Genomic DNA, 16,868 nt, shown 5'->3' on the forward strand with positions numbered 1-16,868 from the left:
GTACTGTATGAACTAAACCCCTAGAGTGTTCTGACCTACAGTAGCACTGTATGAACTAAACCCCTGGAGTGTTCTGACCTACAGTAGTACTGTATGAACTAAACCCCTGACCTACAGTAGTACTGTATGAACTAAACCCCTGGAGTGTTCTGAACTATAGTAGCACTGTATGAACTAAACCCCTGGAGTGTTCCGACCTACAGTAGCACTGTATGAACTAAAACCCTTGAGTGTTCTGACCTACAGTAGTACTGTATGAACTAAACCCCTGGAGTGTTCTGACCAACAGTAGTACTGTATGAACTAAACCCCTGGAGTGTTCTGACCTACAGTAGCACTGTATGAACTAAACCCCTGGAGTGTTCTGACCTACAGTAGTACTGTATGAACTAAACCCCTGGAGTGTTCTGACCTACAGTAGTACTGTCTGAACTAAACCCCTGACCTACAGTAGTACTGTATAAACTAAACCCCTGGAGTGTTCTGAACTATAGTAGCACTGTATGAACTAAACCCCTGACCTACAGTAGTACTGTATGAACTAAACCCCTGGAGTGTTCTGAACTATAGTAGCACTGTATGAACTAAACCCCTGGAGTGTTCCGACCTACAGTAGCACTGTATGAACTAAAACCCTTGAGTGTTCTGACCTACAGTAGTACTGTATGAACTAAACCCCTGGAGTGTTCTGACCAACAGTAGTACTGTATGAACTAAACCCCTGGAGTGTTCTGACCTACAGTAGCACTGTATGAACTATACCCCTGGAGTGTTCTGACCTACAGTAGTACTGTATGAACTAAACCCCTGGGGTGTTCTGACCTACAGTAGTACTGTATGAACTAAACCCCTGGAGTGTTCTGACCTACAGTAGTACTGTCTGAACTAAACCCCTGGAGTGTTCTGACCTACAGTAGTACTGTCTGAACTAAACCCCTGACCTACAGTAGTACTGTATGAACTAAACCCCTGGAGTGTTCTGACCTACAGTAGTAATGTCTGAACTAAACCCCTGACCTACAGTAGTACTGTATGAACTAAACCCCTGGAGTGTTCTGAACTATAGTAGCACTGTATGAACTAAACCCCTGGAGTGTTCTGACCTACAGTAGTAATGTCTGAACTAAACCCCTGACCTACAGTAGTACTGTATGAACTAAACCCCTGGAGTGTTCTGAACTATAGTAGCACTGTATGAACTAAACCCCTGACCTACAGTAGTACTGTATGAACTAAACCCCTGGAGTGTTCTGAACTATAGTAGCACTGTATGAACTAAACCCCTGGAGTGTTCCGACCTACAGTAGCACTGTATGAACTAAAACCCTTGAGTGTTCTGACCTACAGTAGTACTGTATGAACTAAACCCCTGGAGTGTTCTGACCAACAGTAGTACTGTATGAACTAAACCCCTGGAGTGTTCTGACCTACAGTAGTACTGTATAAACTAAACCCCTGGAGTGTTCTGACCTACAGTAGCACTGTATGAACTAAACCCCTGGGGTGTTCTGACCTACAGTAGCACTGTATGAACTAAACCCCTGACCTACAGTAGTACTGTATGAACTAAACCCCTGGAGTGTTCTGACCTACAGTAGCACTGTATGAACTAAAACCCTGGAGTGTTCTGACCTACAGTAGCACTGTATGAACTAAACCCCTGGAGTGTTCTGACCTACAGTAGTACTGTATGAACTAAACCCCTGGAGTGTTCTGACCTACAGTAGTACTGTATGAACTAAACCCCTGGAGTGTTCTGACCTACAGTAGCACTGTATGAACTAAACCCCTGGAGTGTTCTGACCTACAGTAGTACTGTATGAACTAAACCCCTGGAGTGTTCTGACCTACAGTAGCACTGTATGAACTAAACCCCTGACCTACAGTAGTACTGTATGAACAAAACCCCTGGAGTGTTCTGAACTATAGTAGCACTGTATGAACTAAACCCTTGGAGTGTTCTGGCCTACAGTAGTACTGTATGAACTAAACCCCTGGAGTGTTCTGAACTATAGTAGCACTGTATGAACTAAACCCCTGGAGTGTTCTGACCTACAGTAGTACTGTATGAACTAAACCCCTGGAGTTTTCTGACCTACAGTAGCACCGTATGAACTAAACCCCTGGAGTGTTCTGACCTACAGTAGTACTGTATAAACTAAACCCCTGGAGTGTTCTGACCTACAGTAGTACTGTATGAACTAAACGCCTGGAGTGTTCTGACCTACAGTAGTACTGTATGAACTAAACCCCTGGAGTGTTCTGACCTACAGTAGCACTGTATGAACTAAACCCCTGGAGTGTTCTGACCTACAGTAGTACTGTATGAACTAAACCCCTGAAGTGTTCTGACCTACTGTAGTACTGTATGAACTAAACCCCTGGAGTGTTCTGACCTACAGTAGTACTGTATGAACTAAACCCCTGGAGTGTTCTGACCTACAGTAGTACTGTATAAACTAAACCCCTGGAGTGTTCTGACCTACAGTAGTACTGTATGAACTAAACCCCTGGAGTGTTCTGACCTACAGTAGCACTGTATGAACTAAATCCCTGGAGTGAAAAGACTACTATAGAGAGTTGGTCTATAGAGAGGCACCCCCTGATCTCAGGCACAGAGCTGGGCAGACAGCCTGCTGGTATTGGATCCGGTGGAGGCGTGATGTTGGGCCTACAGAACAGGCCTGGAATCAGTGGAATGGGCTGTTGGAAGTATTGCATTGGGACTTTAGGATGAGGCCTGCTGTGTACAGTTGTTAGGTTGGGTGGAGGTGTGATATGGGAAAAGAAAAGAGGTCTATATTGGTGTGTGGGGACTGGGGCTGGGGGATGGGGTACATGGCCTGCTGTAGGGAAATGGGGCTAGGGCTGGTGGAGGTGTATGGAGGCTGGAGATGGAGATCCCATATTAGGTGTGTCGTCTTCGAGGATTGGACTGGTGGGAATCATGGGATCCTGTGTGCGTGTGTTGGTATGTGTCTATGTGTAGATAATAAGTGTGTGTGTGTGTGTGTGTGTGTGTGTGTGTGTGTGTGTGTGTGTGTGTGTGTAGGGGGCTGTGCCTGCTGTATCAGAGGGTGCAGCAGTGAAGGAGACTGGTTGAGAGAAGCTGTCCTCAGGTGGCATGAAGAAGTAGACAGACACTGGCATCGCGTCGCGGTCCAAACACACTGCAACTTACACTTATGTGGCGTGACTAAGAGGTCCAGGGTCTTCTGGGAGAGATTGGGCCAAATCGCCATCATCTCTTTCCTCAGCTCCGCATCCATCTGGTGTTTGTCCACACCTCCTACACACACGCAATGACACACACACACAAGCAGGCACATGCACACACACACACGCACCAGTGTATACACACACATATAATAGCAACACACACACATAAACACACACATTCACATCAATACAAATACACAGCAGAGCCATAGAGGTGTAAGAATTGACGCACAGACATGAAAACACACACAAGCACACAGACACAAGAGAATGTGTTTGTTAATAGAGGTGAGCTTTGACTCCCAGTTTAAATGTGTAGTGTGGATGAGCCATGTAACACAGAGACATGGGCATTAAATGTCTGGCCATCTTCACTTTAATTGGGCCAACCAAATAAAGTGAGACTTAATTACATTGGAACTAAGATTGTTATTTCATATAAGAACTCTATAAAGTCTACAAAAAGAGAACTGTAGCCTATTTGAAACCCTATTACACTGACAGTATGGCTGGTAGTACACATTACATTCTATTGGTTAATAAGAACCATACAAACTCTATAGAAAAAGAGCTGTACTTAGGACACCGTGGGAGAAGCAGAGGGGCCGCTGTAGGTCTCAGGGACAGCAGGGTACACACGATACACAACCACCTTACAGTAGCAGACTGCCCTGCTCTGTTCTAGGGAAGACAAGAAACAGGGGGAAGAGATGGTGAAAAGGCAAGCAGGAAAGAGGGGTTCCAAACCTTCCGTACCCTTGGCGATCTTGATGTCCAGCGCCGTGCGGATCAGGGCCATCAGGGTGGAGTTGAAGTGGACTGAGTTGTCGTCGGCGACCGGGAGGTCCATCCGCAGCAGCCTCTGTTGCAAAGAGACAATCGGGGGAAGGTGGGTGAGTAAAAAAGGCCCGCCCCCCAAGAAGTGGAGGTATAGGTGTGCTCTGAACCTCCAGGTGAGGAGAGAGGGAAAGGGGGTTGGGGAGAGGGGGGAGCTCTGTCATTTTTTGTAGCAGGTTCTATGAGTCTGTCTGTCAATCTGTACGTATGTCTATCAACTATACAATGTGTCATTGGCACTGCTATGCCAGTTATGGCAGCTGTTTGGCAGCTGAGTTGTTATTTGGTACTGTCAGTACCAAAAAGATGTAAACATTGATATTTCAGTCATTTGATCCATTCATGGCGGTGACAAATGATAGCATTATTTCTTTACAGCCTGTGAGAGCCAAAGGGTTAAAAAAGTTAACATTACACTACCACTACTGATTACTATGAGTTGGTTGGTTCCTCTTGTGGGTGTTACCTTGTAACAGTCCTTGTTGTGTTACTTAGGAGGACCTCACAGGTTCAGTAGTGTCACAGCATTATTTATGCCTTCTCTGATAGAGGTTGTAGGATGAAGTTAGACTCTGATCCAATGTCAGCTTTTTGCGTTTTCCCCTTGAATGGTTTAGTTCAGGATTATGGGATATTAATCTGATTCTAGATCAGTAAGAGAAGACAGCTGGCTGCCACTAACAGAGCTCCCCGTAGCGGATTGGAGATTCACAGAGTTCAACAGAGACCAGGCCATAAAGCGATAAACCAAAACTGAGGGACAGGGGGAGGGGAACGTCATCATTTTCATTTATTCTTTATCCACCTTCTGGTCTTGTCAATATAAGAGAAATGGACACGAGCCAACACACGCACACATGCACAGACAACACACACAGACAACGTGACGTTAGTGTGTGTGAGACAGGCTCGCAGTAACCGTTGTCACTGCGACATCCCAGACATGCAGCAAGACCATGCCAACAATTCCGCTCCGCTCCCCCAAAACCCTGTGACACATACCCCATCCTCCCCTGTCCCCCCCATGCAACATGCAGTGCACACACATATTGCTTCACAGGACAAGCAGCGGCACAGCCGTACACAGAAAGCATCCTCTGTGTGGTCTAATAATACAATAATGTTTATCTGTTTTGGTTTAGTAGTGGTGACATCATTGAAACTACATGTGCTAAATCTATAGGAGATATTAAATGAAGGGCTGTTGTTGTCATACAGAGACAATCTCTCAATGAATAATGGGTGCAGGGCCCGACAGAGTTAATAGGTGAGCGTGAGAACAGAATTCAGCCGATCAAGGTAATCTAAGAAAATCAAGATGGCCGCTGCGGCAGCCATTTTTTTAAAGGTAAGATCGTCTGAGGTTTTAGGTTAGGCTGCCTTAGGCCTGAGGAGGGCTATACAATAAGTATTAGGGGGTGGGGAAAAATACATCTCGTTATCCGAAAATAATTGAAAAGAGAGAGGGGGGTTGGTTGTGATTGGCATTTTAGAGACCGTTTTCAAAGCAAAAGAAGGGAGAAGTTGGAGGTTGAGAAGAGGTTGGAGGATGAGAGAGAAAAAAGACATCAGAGATATAAACTGCGAGTGATAAGAAAAAGAGGTTGAAAGTGATAGAATAAAAGAAAGATCTACCACCACACAAGCTGGTCGAGTCTGTAACACAGCATCCTGCCTGAAGACTACTGTCTGTCTCTACAGAACAGAGGAGAGTGGGGGTGAGAATTTAACACTACACATACAGGGGACATTATTCTGTGGGTCAGAGGCGAAGGTCAAGTGTGAGGGTTTTGACCTCTCTCATTGGGCCGGTAAGTAGTGATGGTGGGTGGGGGATAGGGGACAGGTGAAGGGCAAGAAGGGGAGTCTGTGGGTTTTTAATGTCAAACTAAGGTCATCACCTAGAGATGACAGTTTACACAGGGAAAGGGGAGAGAGGTATTTTCAAAGACTGGACTGCTATGGTTACCCCCAGACACAGTAGATGGAGGTGGTGGGGGATGAAAGGTTAGAGGTCAAAGTCTGAAGGAGGGGTTATATTACAGGGGACACTTCAGGAGGGAGGCTGTTAGGACTGAGGGACAAAATGGAGGGAGGAGAAGAAGGGAGAGAAAAGAGAGGATAAAGCAGAGAGATGGGGCAGGGAGAGGAGAGATGAGCTGAGCTGATAGGAATGAATGAACAGAGGACAGAAAGACAGAGAGATGCAGATATGCAGAGAGAGAGAGATGGAGGCAGGGAGAGGAGAGATGAGCTGAGCTGATAGGAATGAATGAACAGAGGACAGAAAGACAGAGAGATGCAGATATGCAGAGAGAGAGAGAGGGGCAGGGAGAAATATAAGGAGAAATAGAAAGATATAGAAATGGCAAAGTGAAGAATAGAAAGAGAGAGAGAGATGCGGAGAGAGGGATGCTAGAGATCGAGGTAGAGGTAAGAATTAGCAGAGATGCAGGTAGGGAGAGCAGCTGGGAGCATAAGGAGGGTTTGAGGGACAGTAAGTTCTGGCAGTAGAGAGATCTTCTGTGCCTACAGACTGTTCTGCTAGCTGCCCCTGAGGCTCACAGCGATCTGCCTATGAAGGGACACGTGTGTGTCATAAGGGTGTCATAATGTGTCGTAATGGTGTCATAATGTGTTGTAAGGTTTATAATAGGGGGTATGAGGTTATATTAGAGCAGTGGTCACTACCATCCCTGGTCTGAGAGAGAGGGTGTGTAGGACAGGTTTCTGTCCTTGATTCTGTTGGTCAGCTAATCAGCAAGACCTTGATTAGTTGAATCAGAGAACTGTTAGTTCTCCAGAACCAGGGTTGGTGACAACCAAACGAGTTGGGTATATGAGTGTGTGTTAGAATATCTGAAGGATTTCACAGGTATATAAGGGTATTTAACGGGCATGAGTGTGAGTCGGTGTGTGTGTGACTGTGTATGACAGTGTGTGAGAGAGGTAATGGCAGTGCCCGTGTGGTGGTGGGGGTGAAGGGGCAGGCATGCGAGTGGCAGGTTAGGAGGAGGGGAGGAGACAGCATGTGAAGAGGAGGGGACTGGAAACAGAGTAGAACTGCATTGACAGAAGAACGGGGACGTGTGGAACCTGAAGATTTTACTACAGGGCCCAAGAGATTCTACTACGAAAAAGAGGCTAGACGTTATTTTGTGGCAATGATAACAGTTAACTGGTTAGCAAACTACACAACCAACTAGATAGACAACAAACTATATTCAGCTCTCTGTCCTCTACCCAGAAAATACATCCTGATTTGTATATGTTGGACTACTGTACAAGTAAAGACAGAGACCTGCTCCTCTGTGTGTGTGTGTGTGTGTGTGTGTGTGTGTGTGTGTGTGTGTGTGTGTGTGTGTGTGTGTGTGTGTGTGTGTGTGGGTGTGTGTGTGTGTGTGTGTGTGTGTGTGTGTGTGTGTGTGTGTGTGTGTGTGTGTGTGTGTGTGTGTGTGTGTGTGTGCCTGTGTGTGTCTGTGTGTGTGTGTGTGTGTGTGTGTGTGTGTGTGTGTGCCTGTGTGTGTGTGTGTGCCTGTGTGTGTGTTTGCAGTAGCGCCATCCACAGGACGGAGAGACTCAGAGGACAGAAGTCTTACGGACCTTCCAAGCCCGGCTGCACACGCATACTGGTGTGTGTGTATGTATGTGTTTTTGTCTGTGCATGTGTGTTTAGCTGTGTGTATACACTATTTTGCCAGCTTGGCCAAACATTCATATATATTTTTGTATAAATAGATATGTTTAATATTTTTCCACTAGTATACATTAAAGAGGTCACTCTAATGTACACACCTGTTTAGAGTCAATATGGAAGTTTGAGACCCCCGAAGAGTACTTTAGCCAAAGCTCCTATAGTTACCACAGCTGATTTGATGTATTCTATTCCACTATGCACTCTACTCAGATTCTTGTAAAGCTTTGACTGGCAAAAACAACGTGTGGGTGTTTGTGTTTGATAATATGTGTGTTTAGAGGTGTGTGTGTGTTTCCGTCAGTATACACGGTGCAAAAGAGCTGAGAAGTTCCCTCCATTCACCCCTTCCTGTGGATAAACCTGTCTGGCCTTTGTCCCTTGACCCTTACCCCCCCGCCCCCCGCCCCTACCCTCACTCCCCATAACGACATCAGCACTCCCCTTCATCAAATAACAAAAGAGAAGAAGAAAATGGAGATAAAGCAAAATATCAGAAACAAAATGTATAGAGAAGAATACACCAACACTACGGATACACAGTAAAGCGGAGGAAGAGGCACTAAGCCCCCTGGTTCTAGGGGGTCCTGACCTTGTAGGCCACCCGTGCCGGGCACCTGTTCCCCAGGCCTAGCGGAGGGCTCATATGCCTGAGCATGTCATACATATCCCTGCAACTGATCCTGCCACTGCATGTCAGCGCAGCACAGCCACCGCCCCCCACAGCCACAGCCAGAACAGCCACAGCCAACCACAGCCAACCAGAGAGAGAGCAGAGAGAATAAGAGAAGAGAGTAGGGGTGGGAGAAGGGTAGAGAGAGAAGGAGAAGAGGGAGGGAGAGAGAGCAAGAGAGAGCAAGGGAGAGAGAGAGAGGGGGAGAAAGAGAGAGTGAGGGAAGAGAGAGAAGAGGGGGACACAGATAGAAAGAGAGATAGAGAATGAGAGCGAAAGAGAGACCAAAGCAAAAAGTAGAGAGGAGAAAAAAGAAACAAAAACAAAGTTATTTGGCTGGTTTGAGAGCGAGAGACGCAGTGAGGCTGTCTAGAACTGGTCTGAGCGGGCGGGGTGAGGGGGGGTAGAACTGGTCTGAGCGGGCGGGGGTGTATATCTTGTAGAAGATAAGAGGGGGGTATAGGGACGAGGAGGAGCGGAGTTGAGTAGAGTTGGAGACTTTTAGTAGAAGTAAAATATAGTTCTATGCAAGTGGGAAGGGAGGGATTGCATAGAAGAGCAGAGGACTTCAGAGGCAAGCACTGAGCTCCACTGCTGGGACTGGGCAATACCATGATGAGGGTGGGGTGTCAATGCAGTTTCTGTCCTCCCCCCCAAGAACAATGCAATGCTACAGATCCCACAGTGTGTCTAGCACCGCACCTAGCCGTGGTTCAACAGCAAGCAAAACAACAGAAAGAAAAATGACCAAAGGGGAACAATCAGAATTATTTTTTTTCTTCACAATCAAACTCTTAAAAGTGTTTTATTTATTTTTCATTTCAGTGGTGCACAACGTCATGCTCGTCTGGGTGTCTGCATTGTCCTACACATTCTCCTTTCAGATCAGAATGCAAGTAGAAATGGGCAAAATAAAGAAGAAGAGAGAAAGTATAACAAAAATGAAATCCAATCAGATCAGATAAGCGACACTCATTCCATTCTTGGATGCTGTAGCAGGTGTGGTTGAGGATTTGTAGTGGAAGTCAAACCTTGCAGGCCACTCTATGGGGGCATTTCTTTCCTAAGCCAAGAGGCGGGTCGATAACTCGCAATAAACTGTACATATCCTTATAATGAATGCGACCGCTGCAAAAAGAACAGGAGGAGTTAGAACAAACGTAGAGGACAGATACGACAAGAGAGAACAATGGGAAGAAAGAAGAGCACAAGATTGACAAGAAACAAGATATCATAACAGCAAAATTACTGTACGGTGTACACACACATACTACACACACACACACACACACACATTGTTGTTGCCCGTCACCCATTTGAGCTGTAGTGCTTTTCTTCTGCAATGACACTGCAGTCTTTCCCTGTTCCTACCATTGTCTCAGCCTATCCCTTCTCTGTTTAACCACTTCCTGTCTATTATCGTTCCTGTTTTCCTAATACAACCCATCCCCCGTCTCTCTCAATTCCTCTTCCTAATAGAACCCATCCACGTCTCTCTCAATTCCTCTTCCTAATAGAAACCATCCCCTGTCTCTCTCAATTCCTCTTCCTAATAGAACCCATCCCCGTCTCTCTCAATTCCTCTTCCTAATAGAACCCATCCCCCGTCTCTCTCAATTCCTCTTCCTAATAGAACCCGTCCCCCGTCTCTCTCTCAATTCCTCTTCCTAATAGAACCCATCCATATGTCTATCTCTCAATTACTCTTCCTAATAGAACCCATCCCCATGTCTCTCTCTCAATTCCTATTCCTAATAGAACCCATCCCCATCTCTCTCTCATTCCCCTCGTTCATTCCCTTCCCCCTCTCTGCCAGCAGTGGTGTGTGCCAGTAATTGGTTGTGTGTGGAGTATAATTAAGGAATAGCTCATTAACTAGAAATGCATGTGAATGCTAAATTGCCTAATGTGTAATAGCCACTTGTCACACAGATTTTCTGTTCCCCCCTCCCTCCTTCCCTCCCTACCTCCCTCCTTCCCTCCCTTGCTTCTTTCCAGAAAATTCTCCTTGTTTTCTTCCATGCCTGTCTTTATCTCAATTCGCCATGTTACCAAAACCTTTTAATTCTGATTATTTTGATATTCCTACCCATCTCAGTCGTTCTCATTCTCTCTCTCAATGTCCATTCCCCCACTACTGTCTCTACCTCCTTCCCTCAATCTCTCTCCCTCCTCCTCTTCTCTTCTTCTCTCCCTCTACATTGCAGACTACAGGACAGCAGAAGGATAACAGGCACTGGAATACAGATACTAGGAAACTTAGCGTGTTTCAGGTTCCACTGGGGTTGAATATACAGTACAGTAAAGGGGAGGTTTGTTGCCACAGTAAGTTTTGGCAGTATGCAGATTCCAGAGGGGGTGAAGGTGGGGTGGGTGTCTGAACCACACACAGAGAGGGAGAGGGCACAGGGAGGGAGAGATAACTGGATCACTGAGAAGGTTACTGCTCAGATCCATGATCCCACCTACAGCTGCTGTCTTGTGTGGGTTCTTTAGACTGATTTGGGATCAGTTCAACTACAGGAGACTTGGCCTTTATATCCTTTATGACTCTTGTCCTTTATAACTATGGAGTAATTTACTTCATGGTTACTGTACAGCTCCCAGACTCCCACTCTTTTCATCTGATGTTCCCAAAGACTGGACTGGCTAATGAGATCTAGTGCCAGGGTTGATCTAGTGCCAGGGTTGTGTGTGTGTGTGTGTGTGTGTGTGTGTGTGTGTGTGTGTGTGTGTGTGTGTGTGTGTGTGTGTGTGTGTGTGTGTGTGTGTGTGTGTGTGTGTGTGTGTGTGTGTGTGTGTGTGTGTGTGTGTGTGTGTGTTTCTATGTGATGTGTTCATGTGTGTCACTCACCAAGCTGCTTGGTCATATTCAGCCCATATCCTGACATACTCGTCTAGATGATGTGGGCCGAGGATGGAGGAGTCTCTGGTCAGGTACTCAAAGTTGTCCATGATGACAGCCACGAACAGATTCAGCATCTAAAAACACAAACAGTCACATTATTACACAGTATTATGTCAGCCAAGCAAGTGTGCACTTATAACAGACTAGGGTTGCAAAATAAATTCCCTGGTTTTTGGGAAATCCTGCGCTGTAAACCTCAAGGCATTTTTAACTCAAATACTTCTAATAAGTTGTACCCTAAATCAATAAAAAGCAATTATTACTTAACATGTTTATGTGGTACTGACTCAAAAGTAAATGAGAAGTCACACCAACTAAATGTTTTAAAAATATATTTTCCCTAGCATGCTCTACTGCAGTTAGATTTTTTGGAATTGTTTTTAATGTCTGTGTTTTTGCATGTACATTGAGTGATTGATTGATTAAATGTTATGCTACAATGTATGTTTCTAATCCAATCACTTCATTTTTGCACTTGTTACTGAAATGGTTGTTCCAGTTTAAATGGCTTAGATCGTTTTTTCCCACTGTTCTTAACCCTGGCAGTCAATATGAATGCAGGTTGTGGGTGAATACAGATTTCAACTGTTGGATAGTCTAACGCTGACTAAATCCCAATAGGAATTACACATCACTTTGCAAGCCAGCATAATGTGATTTACAGTTAGGGTTGCAAAATTCTGGTAAATTTCCCAGGATTACTGGAAACCTTTTGGGGAATGTTTGTGGAATTTTGCAAACCTATTTGCATGACTGATGTGGCCTGTAAACTAAGAGTTTCGGGCCACTGTATAAGGCCTTATGATACATGTAATGGTTCAATAATAGTCATACAATTTGCCTAGGAACTCTCTTGGTGAAGACCAAAGGCTTGAAAAATAACGAATTCAACAAATACAGTCATGGTTGGTAACTCTACAATTCAATCGAAAAGGCAAGGCACACTGGGAAATTATTGGAGGCATGGCTTAGTGGGAGCGTTACATTTAAGAATACCTTACAAAAAAAAATGTATTTGTATTACACATATGAAGGTAGTACTGCTAACTTCAGCTATTTAAGTTTCTTAACTTTTTTAGTTAATTGGTTTCCTCAAAATGTTTGAGTAGCCAGAACCTATCCGGTTTTGCAGTGTGGTTGGACTATTCTGGATTTCCTGCTTATTCCCTCCTGATTCCGGGAATCCTCCGACTAGGATTTAGGGAATTTTGCAATCCTATAACCGACACTAAGGGGGAAAATATGACTAAAAGGGGAATAGAGAAAGACAGACAGCTAGTGCTTCTCACCAGGAAAGAGCAGAAGAAGATGAAGGACACAAAGTAGAGGTAGGCAAACTGGCTGCCACACTCTGGTTCAGTGTTCCCTGCCAGAGGATCACAGAGCTTCCCTCCAAGACACGACAGCATGATGTCATGCCACGCCTCGCCTGTGGCACTCCTATACAAATACACACCCGTTGGAGACACACGTATGCATGTACTGTACACACAGGCACGCACAAATGTAAACATGCACGCACACACACACACACACACACACACACACACACACCTGAAGAGCAGCATGAGAGCTTGGAAGAAAGTCCTGAAGTTGTTGTGTTCGTTGATGGCGCTCCCTTCCTCCTCCTCCATCCCTATGTTCCCAAACAGCTGACAAAACAACAGTGTCAGCATCCTAGGTAATATGGGAGAATGCACAACCTCACACACGTCCCTATGGCAGGCAAGTGTCACTTTCCCTGGATGCTTTTTATAAAGTTCATGTTGATCTGTAAAAATGACCATTCAAATGACCAGTTTTTCTTCGTGTCTCTACTCACCTGCATCCCGATGATGGCATAGATGAAGAACAGCATGCCGATAAGCAGGCACACGTACGGCAGCGCCTAAACAGACATAAAGAGCTGGAGTACCATTCAATGTGTGTGTGTATATATTCTGTCATCGGTCCCCACAATGATGCTAAGTGGGTTTTGTGCAGAGGTGGGACTAAGTCACTATTATTCGAGTCATGAGCAAGTCTCAAGTGCCAAGTTCCATGTCTTCAGTCGAGTCCCAGAAAGAACAGGTCGAGTCTCGGGTCCAGTCCAAGTCGTGCATTCTAAGGGAAAGTCGAGTCAAGTCACAAGTCAAGTAAACAAATCTATACATGCAATGACTTGTTCCAACTACAAATCCTGGCCTTGGGACTATAAGGTTCTATCTGACATGTCAGAAATGAGTTAGCCACGTATAATAGATCTTTAGATGATTCTTCATATGTCTGTAAAGTTATATTTTTGAAAAAGTACATTAAGTGGAAACATGTAAACTATACAATTCTGTGAGGTCACATCAGTGATGACAGTTATTTGTCTAATGATCATAATGTATGTCTTAATGTATTTGATGTGTTCTGACTATTTTGGTAATATACTAATTCTATCATTTACAGTGCCTTGCGAAAGTATTCGGCCCCCTTGAACTTTGCGACCTTTTGCCACATTTCAGGCTTCAAACATAAAGATATAAAACTGTATTTTTTTGTGAAGAATCAACAACAAGTGGGACACAATCATGAAGTGGAACGACATTTATTGGATATTTCAAACTTTTTTAACAAATCAAAAACTGAAAAATTGGGCGTGCAAAATTATTCAGCCCCCTTAAGTTAATACTTTGTAGCGTCACCTTTTGCTGCGATTACAGCTGTAAGTCGCTTGGGGTATGTCTCTATCAGTTTTGCACATCGAGAGACTGAATTTTTTTCCCATTCCTCCTTGCAAAACAGCTCGAGCTCAGTGAGGTTGGATGGAGAGCATTTGTGAACAGCAGTTTTAAGTTCTTTCCACAGATTCTCGATTGGATTCAGGTCTGGACTTTGACTTGGCCATTCTAACACCTGGATATGTTTATTTTTGAACCATTCCATTGTAGATTTTGCTTTATGTTTTGGATCATTGTCTTGTTGGAAGACAAATCTCCGTCCCAGTCTCAGGTCTTTTGCAGACTCCATCAGGTTTTCTTCCAGAATGGTCCTGTATTTGGCTCCATCCATCTTCCCATCAATTGTAACCATCTTCCCTGTCCCTGCTGAAGAAAAGCAGGCCCAAACCATGATGATGCCACCACCATGTTTGACAGTGTGTTCAGGGTGATGAGCTGTGTTGCTTTTACGCCAAACATAACGTTTTGCATTGTTGCCAAAAAGTTCCATTTTGGTTTCATCTGACCAGAGCACCTTCTTCCACGTTTGGTGTGTCTCCCAGGTGGCTTGTGGCAAACTTTAAACTACACTTTTTATGGATATCTTTAAGAAATGGCTTTCTTCTTGCCACTCTTCCATAAAGGCCAGATTTGTGCAATATACGACTGATTGTTGTCCTGTGGACAGAGTCTCCCACCTCAGCTGTAGATCTCTGCAGTTCATCCAGAGTGATCATGGGCCTCTTGGCTGCATCTCTGATCAGTCTTCTCCTTGTATGAGCTGAAAGTTTAGAGGGACGGCCAGGTCTTGGTAGATTTGCAGTGGTCTGATACTCCTTCCATTTCAATATTATCACTTGCACAGTGCTCCTTGGGATGTTTAAAGCTTGGGAAATCTTTTTATATCCAAATCCGGCTTTAAACTTCTTCACAACAGTATCTCGGACCTGCCTGGTGTGTTCCTTGTTCTTCATGATGCTCTCTGCGCTTTTAACGGACCTCTGAGACTATCAAAGTGCAGGTGCATTTATACGGAGACTTGATTACACACAGGTGGATTGTATTTATCATCATTAGTCATTTAGGTCAACATTGGATCATTCAGAGATCCTCACTGAACTTCTGGAGAGAGTTTGCTGCACTGAAAGTAAAGGGGCTGAATAATTTTGTACGCCCAATTTTTCAGTTTTTGATTTGTTAAAAAAGTTTGAAATATCCAATAAATGTCGTTCCACTTCATGATTGTGTCCCACTTGTTGATTCTTCACAAAAAAATACAGTTTTATATCTTTATGTTTGAAGCATGAAATGTGGCAGAAGGTCGCAAAGTTCAAGGGGGCCGAATACTTTCGCAAGGCACTGTATGTATTCAAATAGCTACAGTCGTAAGAACTGAATATGTCTAATTTAGAAGTGTCTAATAGAACCATATGGCTGAACATACATTAACATTTCTGAACCATAAGCTTATCTTCTAATGCACACCCCTAAAAAGAACTCACTAGAAAACACTTTGGATGGAGCGATGTATGAGAGTCGGGAATCAAGTTCAGGGAGTGAATACATTTAATTAATAAATGAACAAAACAAGAAACAAACCATGCACAGACATGAAACGGGAACACGTGACATAAAGACGACTGGGGAAGGAACCAAACGGAGTGACATAAAGACGACTGGGGAAGGAACCAAACGGAGTGACATAATGACGACTGGGGAAGGAACCCAACGGAGTGACATAAAGACGACTGGGGAAGGAACCAAACGGAGTGACATAAAGACGACTGGGGAAGAAACCAAACGGAGTGACATAAAGACGACTGGGGAAGGAACCAAACGGAGTGACATAAAGACGACTGGGGAAGGAACCAAACGGAGTGACATAAGGACGACTGGGGAAGGAACCAAACGGAGTGACATAAAGACGACTGGGGAAGGAACCAAACGGAGTGACATAAAGACGACTGGGGAAGGAACCAAACGGAGTGACATAAAGACGACTGGGGAAGGAACCAAACGGAGTGACATAAAGACGACTGGGGAAGGAACCAAACGGAGTGACATAAAGACGACTGGGGAAGAAACCAAACGGAGTGACATAAAGACGACTGGGGAAGGAACCAAACGGAGTGACATAAAGAGCAGGTAGTCAAGGAGGTGATGGAGTCCAGGTGAGTGTCATTATGCGCGTGACGCTAAAGAGCAGCCTGGTGACCTAGAGGCCGGCGAGGGAGCACGTGACAGTACCCCCTCCTCGACGTGCGGCTCCAGCCGCAGGACGCCGACCAAGATAACGACCCCGGGATCAGGAGCGGACTGGTCACCTCTGCCAAGGCGCGGGAACCTATCAATCCGGCTGAGGCGTGGGAGCATGACAACCTAGAGTGCCGGAGAGAGAGCATACGTGACAGTACCTCCTCCCCGGTGCGTTCGGCTCCAGCCGCAGGACGCCAACCACAGGGACAATCCCGGGGATCCAGAGCGGACAGGTTGCCTCCGCTGAGGAGCAGAAACCTGACAAACCGGCTGAGGAGTGAACCTGATGAGCCGGCTGAGATCTCCCCGGTTGCCTCGGCCGAGGCACTGGAACCTGTTCACCTCGCTTCGGCATGGGAACCTATCAAACCTGCTGAGGCATGGAAGCCTACAAGCCGGCTGAGGCATGGAAGCCTACAAACCGGCTGAGGCATGGAAGCCTATCAAACCCGCTGAGGCATGGAAGCCTACAAACCGGCTGAGGCATGGAAGCCTACAAACCGGCTGAGGCATGGAAGCCTATCAAACCCGCTGAGGCATGGAAGCCTACAAACCGGCTGAGGCATGGAAGCCTACAAACCGGCTGAGGCATGG

At 45.3% G+C, this 16,868-nt stretch overlaps 1 protein-coding gene and 1 long non-coding RNA gene across 3 annotated transcripts in view; both read right to left on the reverse strand.

The window, feature by feature from the left end:
* Positions 1–16,868, reverse strand: part of LOC110485216 (calcium channel, voltage-dependent, P/Q type, alpha 1A subunit, a) — a 175,937-nt gene that overhangs the window by 30,889 nt on the left and 128,180 nt on the right. Inside the window, exons 38-44 of the mRNA XM_036939765.1 lie at positions 13,154–13,219; positions 12,886–12,983; positions 12,621–12,771; positions 11,278–11,405; positions 9,455–9,551; positions 3,967–4,081; positions 3,182–3,289 (exon numbers count right to left, since the gene is read on the reverse strand). Coding sequence (XP_036795660.1) covers positions 3,182–3,289; positions 3,967–4,081; positions 9,455–9,551; positions 11,278–11,405; positions 12,621–12,771; positions 12,886–12,983; positions 13,154–13,219 — 763 coding nt within the window. The remainder of the gene's footprint in view (positions 1–3,181; positions 3,290–3,966; positions 4,082–9,454; positions 9,552–11,277; positions 11,406–12,620; positions 12,772–12,885; positions 12,984–13,153; positions 13,220–16,868) is intronic.
* On the reverse strand, positions 29–3,175 carry LOC110538721. Of its 2 annotated transcripts, none has more exons than XR_005035591.1 (3): positions 1,547–3,175; positions 737–1,427; positions 29–412 (listed from the first exon to the last, which is right to left on the reverse strand). It is a non-coding gene; the product is annotated as an uncharacterized LOC110538721 (long non-coding RNA). The 2 variants fall into 2 exon arrangements; XR_005035590.1 differs by having other exon boundaries at positions 694–1,427.

The sequence above is a fragment of the Oncorhynchus mykiss genome, chromosome 13 (genome assembly GCF_013265735.2).
Source record: "Oncorhynchus mykiss isolate Arlee chromosome 13, USDA_OmykA_1.1, whole genome shotgun sequence".
Taxonomy (NCBI): Eukaryota; Metazoa; Chordata; class Actinopteri; order Salmoniformes; family Salmonidae; genus Oncorhynchus; species Oncorhynchus mykiss.